This window comes from Lynx canadensis, chromosome D2 (assembly GCF_007474595.2).
Source record: "Lynx canadensis isolate LIC74 chromosome D2, mLynCan4.pri.v2, whole genome shotgun sequence".
In the NCBI taxonomy this organism is placed as follows: domain Eukaryota; kingdom Metazoa; phylum Chordata; class Mammalia; order Carnivora; family Felidae; genus Lynx; species Lynx canadensis.
In genome coordinates, this window is record NC_044313.2 from 79616866 (window position 1) to 79640838 (window position 23973).

The 23973-nt window shown below is 36.2% G+C and overlaps 1 protein-coding gene across 2 annotated transcripts in view; it reads right to left on the bottom strand.

Moving 5' to 3' along the window:
• Window positions 1–3223: 3223 nt before the first annotated feature.
• PTEN (phosphatase and tensin homolog) overlaps window positions 3224–23973 on the bottom strand; it is a 93035-nt gene continuing 72285 nt past the window's right edge. For both annotated transcript variants that reach the window (XM_030335576.1, XM_030335577.1), the window contains exons 5-8: window positions 17142–17283; window positions 12149–12315; window positions 9417–9641; window positions 3224–6730 (exon numbers count right to left, since the gene is read on the bottom strand). In XM_030335576.1, the coding sequence (XP_030191436.1) occupies window positions 6545–6730; window positions 9417–9641; window positions 12149–12315; window positions 17142–17283 (720 nt within the window). In that variant the 3' untranslated portion in view covers window positions 3224–6544. The remainder of the gene's footprint in view (window positions 6731–9416; window positions 9642–12148; window positions 12316–17141; window positions 17284–23973) is intronic.

The following is a 23973-nucleotide window of genomic DNA, read 5'->3' on the forward strand; positions in this document are numbered from 1 at the left end:
GCATTTGTTTTTATGTCCATCAGTAGCCAAATGGAACTTGATATAAACATTTCCAATACACCAACTTTGGTTAAATGCACAAGTTTGAAAATAACTCAATGCACACATCAGATGCTACTAACAAGTTCATTAATATCCAAGATTCATTCCTGTATGTCAAAGGTCATCCAAGGTAAACATTATTTTCATTACAATGAACTATGAGATTCCAGTGAGAACAGTTTGCCTCAAAGGATTTAGTCTCTGAACTTGGGAGTCTAGCATTCAAAAATTTAATTCACCCACCCACCCATCCACACTCGCATTTATAAACTTCCCATTAGGGCAATTTAATGACAGGAGAAAGTAAAAACTGAAAGGGCATTTGTAACCACTGGGTATCATTTGGACGACTGGACAGGGTGGGCAGAAAATACTAAAGGTGCACGTAAATTAACGCCAATAAATGACAGGCTTCAGAAAGCCACACCTAAACATTTCCAGAATTTCACTAAACAGTTGACAACCTGAAACAGTAGAGCCGTGACTACAAGCCTTGCTCCATTCCAAACAAAACCTCTAACCATTTCAAGAACAGAGGAGAATCCACATGCAACAAGACAGACATTATCTTTAATTAAAAATATATATATATATAAATCCTTAACACTTCATTTAAAAATATGTGGCTGTATTTTAAAATCTGGTAATGCTCAAAGCTGGCAGCTGACCTCACTCATATATGTAAAAATGTTCTTGAAATATCAATATGTTGGTTTATACGTTACGTACTGCCCTGCAGCTAAATCTTTGTCACCAAAATTCTCAAATGACTATCAAAAAAAGAGCCGCATGTTCTAAGCCCCCAGGACACTAAACACGGTAAGTTCCAGAACTAAAGGTGAACCATTCATGAAATACTATTTCTGAGATGCTGGAAACCACACTAGCACAGAGACTTAAAGACAATTGACAGACAAGCAGTAGCTTTTTCTTTTTTTTTTTTTTTTTTTTTTTTTTTTTGCAGGTGTTAAACTAACTCACTCTACATTGAACTGTTTGGGAACTATAAAAACTGAAAAGCTCATCCTCTTTTCCAACCTAGGAGGGAAATTGAAAGGTAACAGTGAAGTGAACTACTCATATAGTGTCTCACATATTCCGCTTAACTATTTAACACATAATTCCAAAATGCAAATATTTAAAATGGCTTTTGAGGAGATGTATCTGCAATGTTAAGCTTGTCTGTGCTAAATAAATGTAACTATTTTATTTACTTAGACATGTATCATCCTGATGCCAACAGTATCTAAACATTCATAATTAAGCAACCGACTTGGAAAGGGCTCTCAGTAACTGCATATAATCTGCATCTGTAGCATTAGAAAGAATCAGTTCACTGCTCATTTTCTGATGTAACTGAATACTGTAAGTCTACATCAGAAATACTAACCTTATGGGCTTTGAGAGTATGCACAGTACAAATTTTATTATTGAAGAAAATATATATATGAATATACAGAAAAAAATGTATAGTCACTGAAGAATCAATAATGGCCATGTCTCCACATGGGGGAACTAGGAGTGATTATTTTATTGTTGTTGCTATGGAAAAGTATTCTCAAAATAGCTAACTTAAGAACCAAAGGGTATTTATTACCACCAATGAAATTATCTGCCCTTTCCTGTCTTCTTCACATTACAAGCTTTTAAAGCCTGGGCCAACCAAGGTGACTTTACCAAGTCTAGCTACCTACATTCTAACACATTTGTAAGGAGGAAGCCCTCTTGAAGGATGGAAAAATAGCAAGATCATGGTTATAAAGGAACAGACTTGCTCCAAAATTAACAACAACAACAACAACAACAACAACAACAACATGGAGAAGCAACTTAATCATTAGGCTTCCTACAGCAATCTACTTCTATAGAAAAACCAGTCCCTAACATCTCATCTTTAAAAGTTTAAAATACTGTCCTTACACCAGTTTAGACTGATTATACTGTTCCATTCACAAACCTTTCTCTCTGTGCTAGTTAACGGCACTCCGAATCAAAACTTCTACTTACGTCGTTTAAGACTAAGTCTTAGATGTCTGGCTAGTCTATCTGGCAGGAATAAAAGAACAAAAAGAGTTGGGACGTTAGCAGCAAATTCATCAGATTTAAGGGTTTGATTTTTTGTCTGCCTTTAGAAGCCTGCATGTTAAACACTGGTGATTTTTAATTCTCAATGGAAATGGTGATGGCATTCACTTAACCAAACTAGCTCAAACTACACTGTAGTGAAAACATGCAATAAAAACAAAATTGCCATTAAATTCCTATTTTTCAGACATCACCAAGATCTTCTTATAAAACACAGTCATTTAAAACCCCAGTATAGTTTTCGTCCATGCTTAATAGACCTAAAAGTAAAAAATAAACCTGTGTGCATACCCACACTTTTCATAGTTTAGATGATACATTATTCACGTTCATTTTTTAAAAAAGTCACGTGAGAAAATGTAAACTTGAAATCGCATTAAATTCCGCTGTTACCTAAGTGGTCTGCTTTATTTTCAAAACATTGGTGCAAGCTACACTTTCACTTATTGTCTTGCTATGCTTTGTTGAAAGGATACGCCTTCGTCTTTAAACCCTGAAGAACATTAGAAATAACCAGATTAATTCAAGTACACAAAGTCTTCCAGACTACTCTGGAATATCAACTTGTAAATGGCACAAGTCACAATGAGTAGATGAAGCTTCCCATATGTCGCCGGCAGTCTCTACAGAATCACAAAGAATGGAAAAGTCACAAAGTTGAAATCTGAAATCCATTTGGGGAAACTATCTTCAGACATCTGGCTCAGTAGAAAAAAAAAAAAAAAAGAAGAAGAAGAAGAAGGGAAGAGAAGAGAGAGAAAATTAAAGAAAAGAAAATGAAAAAGGGGGAAAAAAAGGCAGAACTTTTCAAGAATCCTGAACTTTTTCAGGATTAGAATGCTACTTAATGTGCTTGAAAGAATTTATGAAGTGCTAATAAGGCCCTAAAAAAAGTGCCTCTCTTAAACATGAGTAGACGGATACTCTACTCCCAAGCTGACAAAGGCCCATGTTTTTATAACTGCAGGCTTTGCAGGACAGCAAGGAAAAAGAAAACTTACAGAAAACTTAATCACATTTGGCTGCCCATCATTTAAAATTTCAATAGATTTAAGCGATTTAAGTTACACTCCCATTTAATAAAACACCCACACAATGACAAGAATGAGACTTTAATCAGTTTTAAGTGGAGTTTATAACACTAAGAGATAAAGGGTTGTTAACAAACACAATAACAAATGGACATCTGATTGGTATGAGGCATTATCCTGTACACATCGTATTTTTTTGTGTATCCTCAGTGCATAGCATTTACACACAGAGCCACTGCTGCACAGCACAAGAGTATCTGAAGAGGCTGAATCAGAGTGAGGCTGTTTAACAGACTGAAATTTTTTAGTATATATAATCGATATGAAAACAGATTGAACTTCTGAACTGGCAGGGTAGAAGGCAGCTGGGCCAGACACTGCAGTTCGAGCCCTCCGGTGCACAGTTCCACCCCTCCGTCCGCATGCACGACACATTGACAGTATTTAAAGGTAAACGAGGCACTTTGTGGCAACCACAGCCATCGTTATGAACATATTGCACAAATTTTCTAGAACTAAACATGTAACTTGTACCCTACTTTTACTTTTTAAAGCTGAAACATCTGATGCTGCCGGTAAACTCCACTTAAGTTTATAACCTGTGCCACAGCAAAGAATGGTGATGCTATTTCTTCAACTACGCCTTAATAATTATGGCAAAAAAAATGTTCAAGAGGAGCTACAGAGGACTTGTGATGGTACAGGGCCCAATTGTAAGCTTTCTTAAAAGTGATGCCTTCAAGTAACTTCAGACATGTAAGCGGCTGCACATCCAAAGAGTCTAAGTAAGAAAACATTCCAGAAACTCAAAGAGATTACCTACAGAATGCATTTCAGGCTAATTATGAATACTGTCATAAATAAAGTTTTAATTAGGACTCAAAAACCTTTCAGTCATAGCAATTCTTGTCAAATTCTATGGGGATGGTAACTGAAATAAAGGGGAGTAGTATGTATAATATATATTTATATATATAATATATATATATATAATGCCATTTTTCCATTTCCAATGACTACACCATAAAATGTAAGCAAGGCTTCTCAAAAACATTGAAACATTCAAAATCAAAACCCTCATTCAGACCTTCACATTCCAAAGGAAAGATAATAACAGTGCAAAAGCCCATTATAACGTCATTATTTATGACCTGGCCCTCCATGTTACATATTGGAACAACACAAGTTATGTTTTAATATATACTGTGCCCAAAAGTGTAACAAATAACAGTATTAATAACTATCATCAAAACATGAATAGTTGATTTTCATTTTAGTCAACAATTTTCAGCTTTTACGAAAGAAAAGGTGGCATATAAATTTCAATGCTGAGATCTTAGCAACAGTTGTCTCTAACTTTACCAATTTAACTGGTGAGCAATCAGTTCTCTGTATATCAATGTTTCAATACAAATGTGTAAATCCTAAGAGCTTTGTTAAAAATTTAAAAATTTTTTTTTGTTGAATGAAACTGATGAGGTATGGAAAACATGTCAACATTATATATACCAAGAATATTTTTGATGAAGTTCTGCCTAATCTGTTCACCATCAAACTCTAAAAATGCTGCTCTAATAGGTCCTAATGCAATCTGTACTTGTAAATTAACTAGGGTCAGACCACAGCTAGTGAACAATTTCAGCACCAAGAAGTTATTGAAAATGAGATTTTACACCATTAAGAAATCAATTGGCTGGATATTTCAATGTTTCAAGGTCAGGGTAGAATTTGAAAGACACCAAATTTCGGGGGTGGGGGGACTTCTTTTTAATAACATCTTCACATTAGCTTTACAATAGTAGTTGTATTCTGCTTAAATCATATGCAGTCTGGGCATATCAAATATATGATATTTAAGAAGTGAAATTGAAGCCCTAGTCCTAACTCTAGCACTATGAAGAAATGATTCAACACTGCACATTAAAAAAAAAAAAAAAAAATCTATTCTTTCAATAAAAATCGATAAAAGCATTATGTGGGACAATTTCTACTGAAGAAGTAAATGCCTTATTATTTGTGCAGTGTTGAAAATTTACTGCAACTCTAATTTCCTTTTTAACACAAATAATGTCCTTTTAAATATAAACATTATATGTATTCAGTATTCAAGTAAAATTCCCTAACAGTTAATGACATTTAAAAAATGTGCAAAACTGCAAAACTCATTGTAATAGAATGTGTAAGGTCAAAAGGGTGGGACGGCTGACAGCTATCGGATTGAATAAGTGCATCATAAATCTTTAAAGAAAAAAAACGCTTACTGTAGAATCTCAAATTGAAATTTCCTGTGCAGCATTACAAAATATTTTATATTCAATGAGAAAAAAAGCAGCTTGCAGGCAGCACATGAAGCATCCACAGCAGGTATATGATTGAAAACTAAGAACGTAAGTGTATGCAGTCGACTGATGTAGGTACTAATAGCATCTGACTTTTCGCACTGGCCTTGATTACACAGGAGATGGAGCGGTCACTACAAGTGAGAAAACATATTTAATAAGTCATTGTCAATTTTTAAAATGTTTCAAGCCCATTCTGTGTTGATAGCCTCCACATTTATATGGTTAAGTCATTGTTGCTGTGTTTCTTATCTATGACCACATTATTTTTATATCCCTTCATTTGTGGATTCTTAACAAGTTGTGGAAGGTTCATTCCTGTACCCCAATACAGATTCACTCCCTCTAGCTGCCTTTTCTAGCACCAATATGCTTAAAAAAAAAAAAAAATGCACAAAACAACAAGCAGTGACAGCGGCCAATTCCTCAAACGTCCAGATTAATAACTGTAGCATGCTAAAGAAAGGTGCGTGGAAATAGCTGGAGACGGCATACGGTCCAGAGTCCAGCGTGAAACCCATCCCTTTCTGAGCACTCCCTCCATCCCCGACCCGAACACATGCATGAGAATGTAGCGGAACCCTCGAGAAACTCCTCTTAGCCAACTGCAAACTTCTCTGTTGCCACAAGTGCAGAGGGGTAGGATGTGAACCTGTATGTCACAAAACTCTTTAGCCACTTCAGTTGGTGACAGAACACAAAATGAGAAATTCCTACGTATACACATCAGTCTGTCTCCACTTTTTATAAAACTGGAATAAAATGGGAAAGTGCCATCTTTATTTATCCTAATTGAATTTTAAATGTCCTTTTGACACAAAAAGGTATATACATGACACAGCTACACAACCTTTTTTCAACTGGACAACAAGTGTCAAAACCCTGTGGATGTATAGGGTAAAACAAGATTGGTCAGGAAAAGAGAATTGTTCCTATTAACTGGTAATCTGACACAATGTCCTATTGCCATTAAAAAAAAAAGGTCCAATTTCAGTTTATTCAAGTTTGTTTTCATGGTGTTTTATCCCTCTTGATAAAAAAAAAAATTCAGACTTTTGTAATTTGTGTATGCTGATCTTCATCAAAAGGTTCATTCTCTGGATCAGAGTCAGTGGTGTCAGAATATCTATAATGATCAGGTTCATTGTCACTAACATCTGGTGTTACAGAAGTTGAACTGCTAGCCTCTGGATTTGATGGCTCCTCTACTGTTTTTGTGAAGTACAGCTTCACCTGGAGAAAAAAGAGAAGGTTTAAATGGAAAAATCCATAAATCTGACTAATCTTAAAAAATAGAGATCTTTACTAAGTAATTTAACAGATTTGTTTTTAAAAGTGCTACGACAAATATGATCTTTAAAAGGCAGCTGCCTTTTAAATGACCCTCTTCTTCAGATTCCCTCTATGTTCTTTCTTACAATACGCTAAAAAGTTATACTGGAATGTTAAAATACTAGTCTTTAATAAGCATAAGCTGCAAGCATGGACTAAATAATTCTACAAAAGAAATGCACTGAGCCTGAAGTTCATCAAGTTTACAAAATGTATTTTCAATCTCGAAATTCAACGTACAAAGAGCTGAGTTCCGAAAGAACATTTCACTTACTACCTGTCTGAACCTCAGTATGTTTTCTGATACAAATGATACTGAGCAAATACAAATGCTATATCATAAAAATACTGATCAACAATGATGTTTAGGATCCCATCAGCCCTAAAAACCTCCCATGAGGAGAGAACATCACCCAGTGATCAGAACAGTGGACCAAGGGCCTTTTTACAGGCACAGCCGAGTTAACTGTCAAACAAGTCAACAAAGGCAGGTATTTCTGTTTTAAAGGTGAGGAAGCTAAGGCCCAGAAAGTTCAGGCAACTTGCTGAGGGCCACATATCTAGTAGGTGGTGGATGTGAGGCTTCGGGGAGATCTGGCAGGAAGCCCCTCGCTCATTCTCTTAAATCGGCAGCCCCTCCCCCATGGTCCAACAGTCTTCATCAATTCTTCTCTTCCACCCAAAACCCGTTCCATCAGTAACTCCTTTCAGTTCCACCTCCAAAATACCCTCCGTCCCCACCCTGACAGCTTTTCATTGTGCCCCACAGCCACCACGCTAGTCCAAGCAAGCACCGTCTCCACTGGATTAAACCACAGCAACAGCTTCTCAACTCACCTCACAGCTCCGTTCTTGCCTCCTCTCCCTACTCTCCTCTCCAGTCTACATTTTGAAGGAGTAGACAGAATGAACTTTTAAAGACAAAATTCAGATTACATCCATCCTGTGCTGAAAACACACCAACGTCTTCACACGCAGACTCATGTGCTTTAGTCAAAATGACTCCTCCACTGCTCCTCAAAACTACCCAAATTATTCCTGTCTCAGGACTTTTGTAACTGTCTCTGTCCTTCTCTCTTTCCCTAGATATTTATATAGCTCACTCGTTTCATTTAAGGCCCTGATTAAATGTCACCTGCTTGTAGAGGACTTCTCTTAACTATCCACCTAAAAACACACACCAAATGATCTCCGCTTTATTTGTTCACAAGCACTTACCGTATTATGGTACTTGTTTACTGATAACTGAAATACTTTCTATATGTAATCGCAAATACATATTCTTGTGATATTAAAACAGAAAACAATAAAACTAGAGGACGTCACACTGTAAAAGCTAGTAATTAAGGAAAATACAGTGCTAGGTAAAAGACCATCATCAATGGAAACCCGTGAATTCTAAAAGACACTTATAGACACTTAAAAGAAATATAAGATCTAAAGCCACTTAAAAATGGATTTATTTTCACTTAAAATATGTAGCCCCTTTATTTTTATTATTACTAGCAATATTCTTATACTTACAAGCTATAGTTAGGCTTGTTGTATACTACAAAAATGGAATGAGGCAAAACAAGGAAGAGAGAATTTTTTAAAAGAGAAAGGAGAAGGGTATGGTGAAATAAAGGGGGGGAGGATCAAGTAGAATAAGAAATAAGAAAGGAGAAAAAAAGGGCAAACTAACCACTTGGAAATATTTATAGATCAGCTTTTCATAGAAAATTCTTATCTATAGACAGGAGCAGAAATACACACACACATCACATATAGATAAAAGTAAATGAAGCAAATACTTCCACAATATGAGGAAGCGGACAGAGTTTTAGAATGGGATTAACACCAGAGGATGATGAGCGAAGGCCTTCCAGGGCACGAGAGACCGAAGCTAAGGCTACAACAGGAAGGCCGAGTGCGGGAAGGGCAGGGGAAAGGCGGAGGGTCGAGAGGTACAGGGAGAAAAAAAAGAACCAAAAGGACTGGAGGCAGGAGAGCTTAGCCTGTGGAAGAACTGAAGACAGCCCAGAATGGGGGACTCTCGGGGAGCAGGGGGCATATGGCTAGTGCCGATGTAGGAGGGAGGCCTGTGCTGAATTAGGTAGGTCCTTGTAGGTCCTATCAAAAAACCACAAGGTCTTTAAAAAGGATGAACAGGAGTGACACAATCACGTCTATTTTAAGATCACTCTGTGGAGTTGAGAACATATGGGAAGGGGACAAAGGTAGGAATTGTAAGAACATTCCCTAGAAGTCGTTCCCAAATGACTGAGCTCCCTTCTACTTCTTTCTTCCCCCAGTCCTACTGCACATCCTGCTTAAACTTAACTCCCCTTCCCAACCCCTGCCTCAGATTTCACCAAACAACCACACAGAAGAGGGTTAAGAAAAGAAAAAAAAAACATACTTTTTTTTCCTTTACTCTGTGTGCATCCTTGTTAGAAACTCAAGTTACTGATATGTAAATATTGCTTCCAAATAGTACTTAATTTAAAACTTAGTCATGCCAAGTCCTTCACCAGCTATACACCTAAAATTAGACACACACATACATAGAGCCACCCAACAATTCCTCAAAATGTTTTTGACTGACCTTAAAATTTGGAGAAAAGTATCGGTTGGCCTTGTCTTTATTTGCTTTGTCGAGATCATTTTTTGTTAAAGTGAGTACTAGATATTCCTTGTCATTATCTGCACGCTCTATACTGCAAATACTATCAATTTCTTGATCACATAGACTTCCATTTTCTACTTTTTCTGAGGTTTCCTCTGGTCCTGGTATGAAGAATGTATTTACCCAAAAGTGAAACATTTTGTCCTTAAAAAAAAAAAAAAAAAAGACAGATTGTAAATTTTTTTAAAGAAGAAAATATATCCCCTATATTCAACATCTGCCCCAAGAAGTCAGTAACATAAGCCATGTGTCGTTTGATATTCTGAATAAAGACAAACACACAAAACTTGGCAGTCTGGGTTATCTGCCACATCTAACTCACATAAGATTATTCTTTTGTTCAAATTTTAGACCAAAAATGGAACTCCACAAGTTCCAAAATAACTTACTTTTGTTTTAAAGCCTTAAGTAAAATATCACCTTTCTTGTCTAATGTTAGCTTTAAGAAATGTTTCGAGTTCATATGTATGTATGTATTTTAAAAAAAAATCGTAAGTGGATTTAATTTCCTCTGTCTCAACAAGTTATCTATTACGAATGTAATAAACGTTCCTGAAAAGTCAGCACAACTTCTCAAGATCGCAAGGCGGGTACATTTCTACTCCTGAAGCAAAACACAAACAAACATTAGGTGGCTCCTGTTCGTCACACGACAGTACGAGTGTATGTTTGGAGACTTTCACAATGTGGGGGAAGGAAGACCAGCAATTCTGACTTTTTTTATGTTATAAAATGCCTATTTTTTAAAAATCGCTTCTTACTTATAATATGAGGTCTTGTTAATCAAAAACACACCAGAAGTTCATGACTTGAAGCCTTTCCTGACCAACACACAAAATGCTCTCTCTCTCCCCCCTCCTAATTACTGGAAGTCGGCCTGTACGGATCACCTGACAGTTAATGATGCGCAGCCTCCTTGTGGCATCTCATCTCATTTAAATTGCCGGTTAAATCCTTTATTCTAATTTATCTTCAAGTTCTGTTATTTTCCCAGAAAGATGGTAAGACCTTTAAGTATCTTACATTTAACTGTCTTTTTATCTTTTAACAGTACCTAGCAATGTCATATATAAGTCTTTTAAAAAATATTAATTGCAATTATTTTAGCAAAGTCATTGATTAGTAACTATATACATATTTTACTTAGAGTCAGAAGAACATAAGCTAGTAATATTGAAATCTCCACAAGTGTGGATTCTGTATAGATAACTGATTACACTACAATGGTTTTTGTTTAAATCACAGCAACATTTCTAAAAGGTAGGGGAAATCACATAAAATGGAAATAAACATAAAGTAATCCCAGATACAGATGTATTACAAATAATGATCTAATCTTAAATTCTGCATGGATTAAAGTAATGTACAGACGATAACTGAAATAAGAACTTATGCACTCCTAAAGGTATAGGGAAACAGTGATGCAGGTGCCTGTTTTCAAAAGAAAATATAAAACTTTATGTGTACAGTCTTATAACAAATAGAAGGAAAAGAAATACTTACCTTAATTTTAAAACACTTGCTAATGCTTCCTGGATTATTGAAAAATAATTTTCCAAAGTTACTGAGATATACTTAACTTTCATTTATACAGAATAGGTAGGAAATGGGTTTCTGGCGGAAAAAAAACCAGCTCAACGTTTTGTAGAGCTATGTGGATTCCCAGCTTTGTGGATTCTGGATATAGGAGACTGTATTTCTTTGGATAAGTCAAAGTAGAATTTAAAATTTTTGTAATAAATGAAACTTCCTCTTATTTTTTTTTTTTTTTAAAGCTAAATATCAGGAAAACCAAATCAGTCCTATTACTGAGAATGTCTAAAGACTGGCAATACATTATCTAGCATGTTCCATGAGCAGTATCAACATACAAAGGTAGTATTTTTGTTCACTACTACCCCAAAAGTTTGCACCTTAGGCACACTCACCTTAAATGTTCACTCAGTATTGTAAGCCAAGATAGTTTAAGAATGAGCTCTCGCATTCCCTATAACTTAGCTCAGTAAGACGCAAACCTCACTAACTTCCTAAACCTGCATATTTAATAACACACTGTTTTCATTCTTTATTACTTCCTTTGCATATTAACAGATCTTCTATCTAAAATTCAAAATATTCGATAAACTTGAGGAAGTTAAATATAAAATGATCTGGTTTCAGGAAACATGAACCCTAATGGGGGGGAAATGGTTTGTGTCATTACACAAGACCATGAAACACATCTTTATTTATACATATACACTAAATCTTCTACAAACTGATAGCCCCTTGCTAATTTCTTAGTGCCTGCTCATCCTTTCCAGAAGGATTATAACTGATTTAATGGGGTATACAATCTTTAATACTTTTACAAAATTTATCTGCATAACCAACTTAAAGAACGTTCATCTCAGAATATGTCATAAGGACTTTCCCTTCTAATAAGACTTTTTACCATCAGAATGGCTCATCAATGCTGTAGTACGCAAAGCGTGTGCAGATTCAACAGAAAACCAATTATAATTCATGAATGTCTGTCATAAAATATATCTTATAATCTCTCCTTACAAAATGATTTCTGCTTAACCAAGTATTTTAAGCGAAAGATCTAAGGTCGCCGTCCGAGGGATGGTGAGTCCGGGTATTTTTCCCACTACGAGTAAAGTGCAAACCTTTTTTAGCATCTTGTTCTGTTTGTGGAAGAACTCTACTTTGATGTCACCACACACAGGCAGCGGCTGAGGGAACTCGAAGTACATGAACTTGTCTTCCCGTCGTGTGGGTCCCGAATTGGAGGAATAGATCTTCACCTTGAGCTGGCAGACCACAAACTGAGGATCTGCGTGGTGAGATACACATTAGCATCATTTCACAGGAAATGCCTTCAAGTACCAGACTGCCAAAAACTGTTTCAATGATTACTATTAGCAATATACACAAAACAGTAATTCTGCATCTGTAACCCTGATCTAAGACAAATCAACGGAAAAACTAAGGTCAAAAAACATAATCAGTCCAAAAGTTTCTCTAACTTGTACCTTCAACATAAGGTTCTACTCACTGTATGAAAACCAATCTGTTTTACAAACAGTAAGTCCCAACATTAGACTTCTGGCACTGCAGTTAACATCAAATTTTAACATTAAGTTGTAAAATACCTAACATAAACTAGATTGATAACTGAAGTGCTACAATAATTTCCTGGCACATTCATATTTGCTGCAGTATTTTAAAGTCTCTACCATGTAACAAAACCCACCAAGTACAAACCGCTACATGTTCACAACAGGCATGAGAACATAATCTGTAACAAAGTTATACGAAATTCCATAAACGCAAGACTGAATATTTATAAACAAAACAGAACAAAACATTAATCATGATTTATTTTACCTATAGCTCACATTTTATTTCTTAAAGGTATGTAAAGCCATCATCATGAGAAACAGGAAGAAAAGGATATGAAATGTCCGCAAAGAAATACAACAGACTCAAGCACCAATTGAAGCACAACACCCCTCCCTCCAAACACACTGCATTTTCATCAACACATATTTTGGCTTTGGCCCCTGTCTGTTTCAAAATAAAGGGAAGGACTACATGGTTTAGTGAGTAACCTTATGAATAAGAAGTGTGTGTTGAAGGAAATATGCCAAGACAATCAAGAAGTAAAATCCTAAGCCTGCAAAGAGTACTAGAAATTTTCGTATATGTTCCATTCTCACACACACACACACACACACACACACACACACACACAGAGGCATAAAATACTCAGCACCAAAAGGCATCATCCTTAAAGATGAAAAAAGAAATATCACATTGTTTATGAATGTGGCCAACAACTGAGAACAAAGCAAAAAGCTTATCCAAGCTAGATGAATTTTCTGGTTTAATAAACATGTGCTGGCCCATCTATGCAATATCAAAAGCAGTATCAGCACTCACATAATAAATCGGTTTGATAATAACATACTGGGCTTTTCTGATATGAATTTGTGAGGCACTTATCATGAGAAAAAGGGCACTCCAAAAAAGGGAAACATTCTACCAACAATCTGTCAATAATTTTCACTCCCTCGACTAAAGGTTCAAAGTACAATGAGCCATTTTACAGGATTTTACCTGATTCCGAAATTTTCTAGCTTGAAGAAGCAAACAAAAAGGTACGATTTCAAAACTGTGATAAAAATCGGCCAGGATGAAAATGCCTTGTAATCTTATTAATTCAAACTCCTAATTCAGAACCTGACAATCCTGATTTTAGGACTTCAAACTGCATATTAACTGTATAAGCCAGATTTCAAGTGAACTACAACTAAAATGTGTATCTTCAGGAACCCCAGAATAGTCAAATCAATTCATAAGCTAATTACAATTCAGTGTTACTTAGACTTTACCCCCAAAACTAAGATAAAAAGTTTTAACAAAATTAAGTGGAAAAGATTTTCTCAAATCACTAAAGAAAATAATTTTCCCTACATTGTGAATTTCCCATTTTAGGTATCTCACACCTAATTTATCAGAAGTCCAACAAGAGTATGGTTCTGCTGACTTCTAGACACAGTTCAGATATTTTTCCTTTGATGTGACTGTGTTCTAAAGAAATGACAAGTCAATACCTGGTAAACAAAAATCAGAATTAAATATTTTTGACATGTGCATACTGATAGAGTATTGACAGAAAAATCACAGGGATCATCTTGTTAACATTTTAACCCTTTTTGATGTTAAAAGTAGAATAGCTTTTCCTTTATTTAGAAAACACTAAGACAATTCTCAAATATGAAAAAGGCCGCTAACCCCTGACAGCTCTGCAGAAAATGTTCTATTTTCACAAGTTTTCTTTTCTTCACTGACTCCTTATCTCCTCTTGAGCCCAAACCTGCAACTCCACGTCTCCATCCTCACCATCCCAGCCCCTCTGGGCCTCACCATCCCAGCCCCGTGTGACCCTTTCGTAGAAGGCTGGTTAACTTCTAGCTCTGTTTCCTGATGCTCCCCAAAGTATCAGATAGACTCACACCTAACAGTCAGACCCGTACTTTCAAGCACTATCTTCATGTAAACAGCTCACCTTCACCTGATTAAGACGGGGTTAAAACCCAAAACATTCATGTCTCCAAGTCTCCGTGATACTCATTTTTTCTTTCATACCTTCTCTGTGTATTAATCACATGGCCAGAATCAAAACTGACAAAATATCCAGATATAAATGGCAAAGCAAAAAGTAATCAAACCCTACTGATCGCCTTAGCAAAGCGCATCTGGCTTACGGCAAGTCACACAACTGGTTTCCCTTCCCCCAGTTTCCCCCATCTTGCAATCTCCACTTCCTACAAAGCCACACTTAAAACACAGCATATGCCTCCAGAATTGTCACTGATGCCATAGTATTTATCACCTCTAGTCTGATAACCCCATTCAAGGTCCTCTTATAGTCAGCCACACATTCCAGTCCTCTTCTATTCTCTGTGTCTACACTCCTGTCCAGCTCATTTCCTACTGGTATGCTTCAATGCAAGCTATTTCCTATTGCCTGTAATACTTCCTTCGGTTTTAATGCCAATCTAAACTGTACGCTTTCTCCAATGTTCAATGAGAATCCGACTTCCTCCATGAAACTATTTGACAAGCCCCAAAACTTTTATTTTTCTGAGTATACCATTTATAACTTATACATATAATCTCCCATTCAATTATGTATTGCTTTTGTTATAATACAGCTTCATTACATACTATTAAATCACAGTGCATAAATGGAGAACTAGAAAACTGATACAGATTAAAAAGATGTCAGTAGTCAGTAATTTTAAAAGTTTAAACGTAATACTGAGAAGAGACCAAAAAAGAAAAGGCCACCACAATGTTTAAGTGGAAGCAGGCAGAGCACAACTGACAGATTTTTGCTAGAAGAGGTGAATGTGAAAAAATTACGCTAGATAATAAGACTACTGAACTGAATGTTCTCCTCCCCTTAGCAAATGTCCCTAATCTGTAATACCTTTCTTTTGGCTCTTAAACCTGATATCTACCCTACAGGAAGAGCAGGAGTTTTTCCTTCCTTCTTCCTTCTCCTCTATGAATTTAAGTCCCTATGTCAATTACCTCTGACAGTTCAGTGCCTTGCATTTAGAAGTTTTTATCAAAACATTATTATTGTTTTGATATAGCTGACTAATATAACAATGTTATATTAGTTTCAGGTGTACAACACAGTAATGCCACAACTCTACACGTTATGCTGTGCTCACTATAGATGTGGGTACAATCTGTCACCATGTAACACTATTTCAGTACCACTGACTATATTCCCTATGCTGTGCCTTTTAACAGCACTTTTAAAAATTGTACTGAGATGACAAAAGCATCAGTGAGGTCTCTCAGAAGGCTATAACATGTTATATTAATAAATCTATGGTCGTGACGAAATCATCTAGTTCTAAGAATGTAGGAAAGATAAGGTGAAGGTGATTACACCTAATTGAAAAGGATAAACACAACCAAGAAATTAATTTCCTAGGTACACATTAATTTAGGGATAGAATTTTTTAATTACGTAAATATTTTCAGAAGCGAAACTTAAAGCTAAAAACTAAAATCACTAACAAATTACAGAACCTCACTGAAATATTATTAGAGGCATTCGAAGAAATAATGTAGTGGGATCTTATCTACCAACTACAAAACTGCACTCTAAATAATAAATAAATAAAACGTATTTCTTAAACATGACAACATGGCTAATCACTGCCAAGGCAGAGCTAATATGCTTCTGATAAAATTCTGATACAGGAAAAAGCAGCAGCAGTCTGATCTTTCACAGGGTCGGATGATACTTCCTTCTATGCGTTCTCTCTTGACTCACTGCTCTGGGTCTGAGTATGAAGGCTCCTACCAGGCTGGCTGAGAACTCCAGCCAAGAATAGCAGAGAAGCAGAACAGGACTGGGGTGACTGAGGAAGGCTTACAGAGGTTAGGGTAAGCCAGAGGTCAATGTGAGGCAGACATCACCGACATTATTCTAGTTAGTATGTATCTAGGAAGTTTTCAGATCTCAAAATATCTTCATTTTATTGATAAGCAAACACAAAGACAGGTAGATGGTGTGCCCGGGGCTACACAGTACAGCAATGACAGAGCTAGAATGGGAACTTGGGTCTAAATCCAGGTTTTCTCTAATACTCCACATACTTTGACCCAACCCTATTCTCTCAATGTACTTCAGCTTTTCACCATGTCTTATCATTTTTTTTCTTTTTATTGTCCCAGTCACTATTACTATCACCATCTAGTCTTCCTAAGATATCAAGGAATCAGTCCCTGCCCCAACACCAATAAACTAACGAATCCCACTGCCACTCTGATGGTAGATCTCTAATGGGATAGGTTTCCCAGTTATCTGATCACAATTTAGGCTGCATTTGGTAGATGCAGCAAAGAATGTTTCTTTCATAAATACAGTTTTGCTTCCAAGACATTACATTTATTGGCTTTCTTGGTCCAATGTGCTAAATTGAGCTACTTCATTAGTCTGGATAGCTCAGACATATATGCCCCTGCATAAATGTTAAGTGTTGTGTCTGTCTAGATTTTTATGTAAACTTCTACATATGTTCAGAAAAGGGTTCCATACACGGAAGGATGAGAATTTAGAGCACTTACTGCAAGTTCCGCCACTGAACATTGGAATAGTTTCAAACATCATCTTGTGAAACAACAGTGCCACTGGTCTATAATCCAGATGATTCTTTAACAGGTAGCTATAATAATAAACATAGCGCCTCTGACTGGGAATAGTTACTCCCTGGTGGACAGGAAAAAAAAGAAAGAAAAGCCACATTCAAAAGAAAAATTCCATTATAGTTATTTCACCAAATTGTTATGGTTACATGGGTTGTGCCCACTGAAGAACATACACACATTAAAAATTTGACCTTAAATGATTAATATTTAAATCCACCCCAACAACACAGTAAATCAGAGCAACATCAGTACAAAGGAAAATACGAGAAGAACTTTTCTCCCTTAAAATCTAGTTATCACAATACCCTCATTTATTCAATGGTCACAGCAATTCCCCGGCCCAGGAACCCGATAAGCAAAGGCCACTGCAGCTGTGTCTTTACACACAGGGCCTCCCGTAAAAATGTATGGACTTTTATTAAACGCACAATTCCTCAAAAGCTTGGTTATTTTTCAGGCAAAAGTATATCAGAATCAGCAGCGTACATGAAGGTACAGTGCCTTTAAGAGACAGAAACAGTAGCAGCAAAAAGTGGTGGCCACAGACCCCAACAAATCCAGGAACATGTGGCTGGCATAAACGGAGACAAGAGTTCCACAACAGAGGTTCCTCAAGATGTCCCCAAGCTGCACGTATCTCTTTGCGGAAGAAACCAGGGACAGACATAATGTTTGAGAAAACTTAAGTATTACAAATGCTAAAAATATATTTAATTCATGTGCTATTAAAAAAAAACCACTTATCTAAAGAAAAAATCTAATGTGCGCAGCCATGCATTCATTAGTGATACAGAATAAATGAGGTATTAGGGTACTTTTTTAAGGTTTCTTTTCCTATTACATGTGTGACTTCAGAAAAATCTTAAGCATTTTAACTTAGAAATAAAAGGCAAATAGTAACATTAAGCTGTCTGACAGTTAAAAGTGACTTGCAAAAAACTTAAAAGTATATTCAAGAGAAAAAAGAATGAGCAGTATTTTTAAGTTGTTATCTAAATTTCCTAATGTGTTAAGAACTCTGGACACAAATGCTTTCGATAAAGTACGTTTACGAGTTTAAAGACAGATACACAGAATAGCAGGTAAACAGGTATTCACTGTAGTATTCTCAGTAATTTTTAAAAGTTAGCATAAGTTCATTACAATTAAAAAATACATAAAATGTCAAAAATGGATAAAAGCCATTTCAAATCAGGACAAACGATTTAAGATTTTGGCTCCAGTGCAAAGACCATACAATCAGAAGACTTGGATTGAAAGCTGACAGTCAAAATACAAACTCTGATTTGTTTCCTTGGAAAAATGAAGACAGTTAATAAACGGCCTATCTTCTTCACAGGATTCTCACGAGGATTAAACACTACATGCAGTTACACAAAAGCATGCTAAACTGACAAAACGTTATGCAAATCCTAATTAGTGGTTTTAGAAATTCTATCTATATTTAAAGTACAATTTTAGAAAAAATGGAATTTTAGTCCTGTGTACAGTATTTTCTTAAAGAAATAGCAGTGAAATAGTATTACTGTGAAAACCTGCTATAAAAATTAATGTTAAAATCATTGTTAAAGTTTACAAAGTGTTTAAACTTAAAATGGTTTATCACATTATTTAATGCTACTTTGGCAAACAACACACTTTATCAAGATAAAACACAGAATTGCAAAGCAGGTTGGGGGAAAATAGCAGACGGAAGACGGCTGGGCAGGAAGGAATCTTTTTTGAACCATGTGAATTTATGATCTAGTCTATAAATTTAAATCTACAAAATTCAATCAATGGAAGTCCATAAGAAGACCAAGTTGTCAAATTATTTGTTGGGGTTTAGTGGAATGACAGATGACCTCTTCCTCTTTATCTTCTTGGTATAAGTTTGTATGAATAATTTAAAGGTTTTCAAAGCTTTAATTTTTCTCAAGTAGCAAGTAATCGGTAGCATATCTATAATGCAGCTGTTTATATACAGAGTCAATCCTTACCCAAAGGGCTAGGCACATGTATAGAGAAAGAATGTATGAATGTGTTAGATGTCAACACTGCGTGAATCCTTGTGTCTAAATACAAGCTGAACCAAATTACTGACACAATTCAAAGAAAAACACTGAAAAGCACAATTTAAATTTAATTAATGACTTTACCATCAAATTATGCATAACTAAGCTTCCGCAGCTTAACTTTGTAATTCCTACCTACCAGCACCTCCAATTCACTATATTCGGATTAGCAGACATAACAAAGTTGCAAGGCTCAAATATGTATGGACCCCAGGCCTCAATGTGTCCTCTCTCTTCTCATCTCTCATGGCCACGATGCACACTTACTAAAATTTAATTAATGGTACAATGAATCAAACTGTTATCTAGATTTTGAAATGAGTGAATGCAACTTCTGTACTAAATTGACAATGCAAATTTATAACACTTGAAATATTGTATTTCCTGAATTCATATACTGAAAATAATGGCTTATGTGCATGTTTTACCTATAGCATTTTGAATATAAAGACTTCATATAAAATATCTCTTTTAAACTCTAAGAAGTGAACATTTTTAGGCTCTTCAAAATTTGTTTTTCACATATGAAAAGTGGGCTAACCTTTAAAGCTCCTGGAGATTAAAAAATACTACATGTTTTCAAAATGTCCACTTTTCATTTAAGTGAACCAAGAACATTTAAGCTTAAACTGGTCTATAACTATATCCTAAAAGTTATTTCCACCCTCTACCACTAATGACCCACTCTAAACGGGAAGAAAATTACTTATATTCTTAACCTTTTTATCCTCAAATATAACTTCTAAAACATTCTAATTTTAGCTATACTTAGCATTCTTCAGATCTACTTAACACCACATTCCTGGCCGTCATCTCAAAAGGCAGCCCTCGATTCTCCGAACCCCTGACGCTCACAGACCAGGAGGAAGGGTTCAGGAGGAGGCTTGGTGTTCCTCCCACTGTTTGTCAGCCCACTTTCTACAGTCTTTACTCGGTCTCCCTGACTCCCGATTTCCATCATTCGATACCTTGTTCTTCGGGCATGCACGTATTAAACGCTCGACCACAGGGATTTCAGCACTCTGTCGAACCACCTCTCTTTCCATGCTGTCCCATACATCATCCTCAATGAATTCAGCTCCTATTTCACTGGGGACCCTTAGGTCATCCAGTGTGGGCACTCACCAAATTCCCTTCTCCCATCTTAAAATTTCTTCACTCCTGATATTTTATACAAGTGTCTCTTCATGTTCACCTAGGTTCCATATCGGCAATCGCTCTATTAATTAACCCCTCTCTGGCATTTGCCTTTGCTCTACCTGTTTCCTCCAAATAATCAGCTCAGGTAACCCTCATTCTTTATCCAAAACAAACAATTTAAAGACTGAAAATTCACACTTTCCCCAAATCTTGTATCTCTCTCAAATTGACATCCTCTTTCTCTATATCAACTCTGAAAGGAGGATGCGTGGGTGGCTCAGTCAGTCGAGCATCCGACTCTTGATTTCAGCTCAGGTCATGATCCCAGAGTCGTGAGATCGATCCCTGTGTCAGGCTCCACGCTGAGTGTCAAGCCTGCTTGAGATGCTTGCTCTCTCTCTCTCTATGCCCCTCTCCCCTGTTGATGTGCACGCTCTCTTGCTCTCTCTCTTAAAAAAACAAAAACAAAAAAACCAAAAAAAAACAAAAAACAACTCCCAAAGGTAAGCCTCCACTCCTTACCTCATAGGAATCTGTTATTATGAGGCTGATTTCTTCATGGTCATTTCCTACTATTTTCTTAGTCCCATCTTGGATCACTTTTTGTCGCCATTTTGAAAATTCTCTGCCTGTCACAGGACCCAGTCTCTAAAGGTTTTCTCCTATCCTTACTGGCTATCTTGTTTCTTCTTGTCCTTAAAGGTAGGCATACCTCAAAAATCTGATCTTAGAGAGCCCCTCTTTGTCAATCCTCTGTTATTTATAGTAGTTTAATTATCAATCTTAAACATTAACTCCAAAACCTGTGTCTCTCAATATGACTTCATTCCCAACTCCCAATCCAGAATCTCCAATACTTGGCTGTACATTTCTAGCCAAAAACTTTAGAAGCATTTAAAACACACCATACCCAAAAACCGAAGCTTTCATATTCTTCCAACCTCTTGTTATTTCTATTAATGATATTCACTATTTTCTCCAGCACCTGAACCCAAAACCTCTTCTAATACCACCACCACTATTGTTTATTGAACTCTTACCATGTTCTTTGCTTTGTTCTAAGTATTTTCATAAATATAATTTAGTACTCAGGAAGTGGGTATTATTGGTAACACCATTCTATAGATGAGGTCAGGTCACACATCTTACAAGTAATGGCACTAAATTTCATCCTGGTGCTCCAACTCCAGAGTTTACACTCAACCACTGATACAATCCTGCCATCTTCTTCCTGCTAGACTAAAGCCAAGAATCTGAGAGACAGTAGTGATATACACAGGGTTATAGAAAAAAAAAGGTAAGGAAACCCCAGCAGTACAAGAAAGGTCTAGGCAGCAGAGTAAAGGCAGAGATTGGTAGGTGTATCAACCACCTGGCATATGCACACAATACACAAACACAACCCCCCCCCCCCACACACACACACAGAGTACACACAAAATGAAAGGCAAACCGGAGGTTAAGTTCATTTAGAATATACATTTTAGATTCTTACGCATCTATTCAGATGCCAGAGTCCAGATTTTGACTGTGAAATACCTCTCCAAATACCAGCTCCAATTTTCTGTGGCTATTCTGGTTCAGCCACCTTCTAAATTTTGCAATAGCCAACTGATTAGCAGCCTCTGATTTATCTATTCTCCAATCTATTTTTATACCACTCTGTGATTAATTTTACAAACTCTAAGATTAATCACACTGACAATTCAAAATGCTAAATGGTTTCCCAGTGCCTACCTAAATAAGAAAATTTATCACACATTGTAATTCCGTAACAACATAAAAAAAATCTGGGAAGTTTTACATATTTTCTAACATCTAGACCAACTTAGATGATATAATTATTTGATACTTCCAGGTTTGATAGCAGCCACCTGAAATGCAATTCAGATCAGGTACACCTTGAGGTCTCCTATACATTTAGATTCGTGGATGGCCTGTTTAAATTTTGTATTTCATCTTCAAGCAGTGATGTTCATTGAAAACTGCCGGCTTCCAATTGAAAATCGCAAATTCATTAGCACACACCTAGATATAATTTAGTTACCTGCACCTTGTGGTTTCATCACCTTTATCAAACTTAATTATAATTTTTGTTTCCCCTCCCTCTCCTTTTTCCTTGAAAAGAGCTTTAAAAGAGATATATTGATTTTACTGGCATTTTCATACAGTCAAGTGTTTGAGATCGTCAGCGCAAATGGTTTACTGTTTACTACCTCACAAATTTAGATTTCCATCTTTACTAATCCCTCTTTTCTACTTGTTATTATCTTAATAATCTTTATTTGTATTTCTCCACTGACCCAAAGTTATTTAAAGTAACTGGTTTTAAATTTCCAAATGGTTGATTTAGTTAAACTTTGTAAAAACATCTCTAGCTCTATTGAAGTATAATCAAGGAATGGGGTTTATATAATTCTACTTGGAGAGGAGATTTTCTTTGTAGTTGGCCTAATGAATTATTAATCTTTTGTAACTGTTTTGTGGATGACAAAAAAAGAAGAAAAGATACATTTTATGGGCTAATTTTTAATATATTATTCAAGTCATCTATAGCTCTTATTTTGTACCTTCTTGATCCTCAAAGTAGATTAAAGATTCCTATTATCACTCCTTTACTGTCAATTTTTTCTTCATTTCTGCCAGCGTATGCTTACTACATTTGATGTTATGCTTAGCACATAAGAGTTCATACCGCTCTGTCTTCACTGTGGAGCGCTCCCTGTGTTAATACAAAATGACATACTTGATCTAGTTTTATACATCTTGTTGTAAATGCACCGATAATGATATTCTGTCATCTGCTTTTGAAATTTACATTTGCCTGCTGTATGTTTAATAGACCACTTATTTTTCTAACCTGAATTGTTTGATGTAAGCCCCTTGTATGTGATTAATCTCTTAAAAAACAGAAACTTAAAAGTATTGGTTATACACACCTTTCAAACCTAGAATACTGTCATAGTGCTTCCAGGTCAGAACACCACCTGGATACCAGAACACAAGATATGCAATGTTTTGCTCATATTCTGTGCATTGGGACCTTCAGATCATTTTCTCTAAGATGAATTCATAATCTAGATTCCTCAGTTAAAAAAGTAATTTTAGGGGCGCCTGGGTGGCTCAGTCGGTTAAGCAGCTGACTTCGGCTCAGGTCATGATCTCGCGGTCCGTGAGTTCGAGCCTCGCGTCGGGCTCTGTGCTGACAGCTCAGAGCCTGGATCCTGTTTCAGATTCTGTGTCTCCCTCTCTCTGTGACCCTCCCCCGTTCATGCTCTGTCTCAAAAATAAATAAACGTTAAAAAAAAAAAAAGTAATTTTATACCCCAGTAAACGTTTCACTAGCACTTCTAAACTAAGAAATAATGTTGATGCTTTAAAATAATAGTGCTTGCTTGAAGCTTGAAAATCTGTTTCACAATGTTTCAACAAAGGAAGAAATCTAGCTCCTAGGAATGGCTATTATTACAATGACAACATCTAACAGTAGTTACTGTATATTAAACTAAGTGCCAGACATTTTACATAGCTCCCTAACACTACCACAACTGTATAAG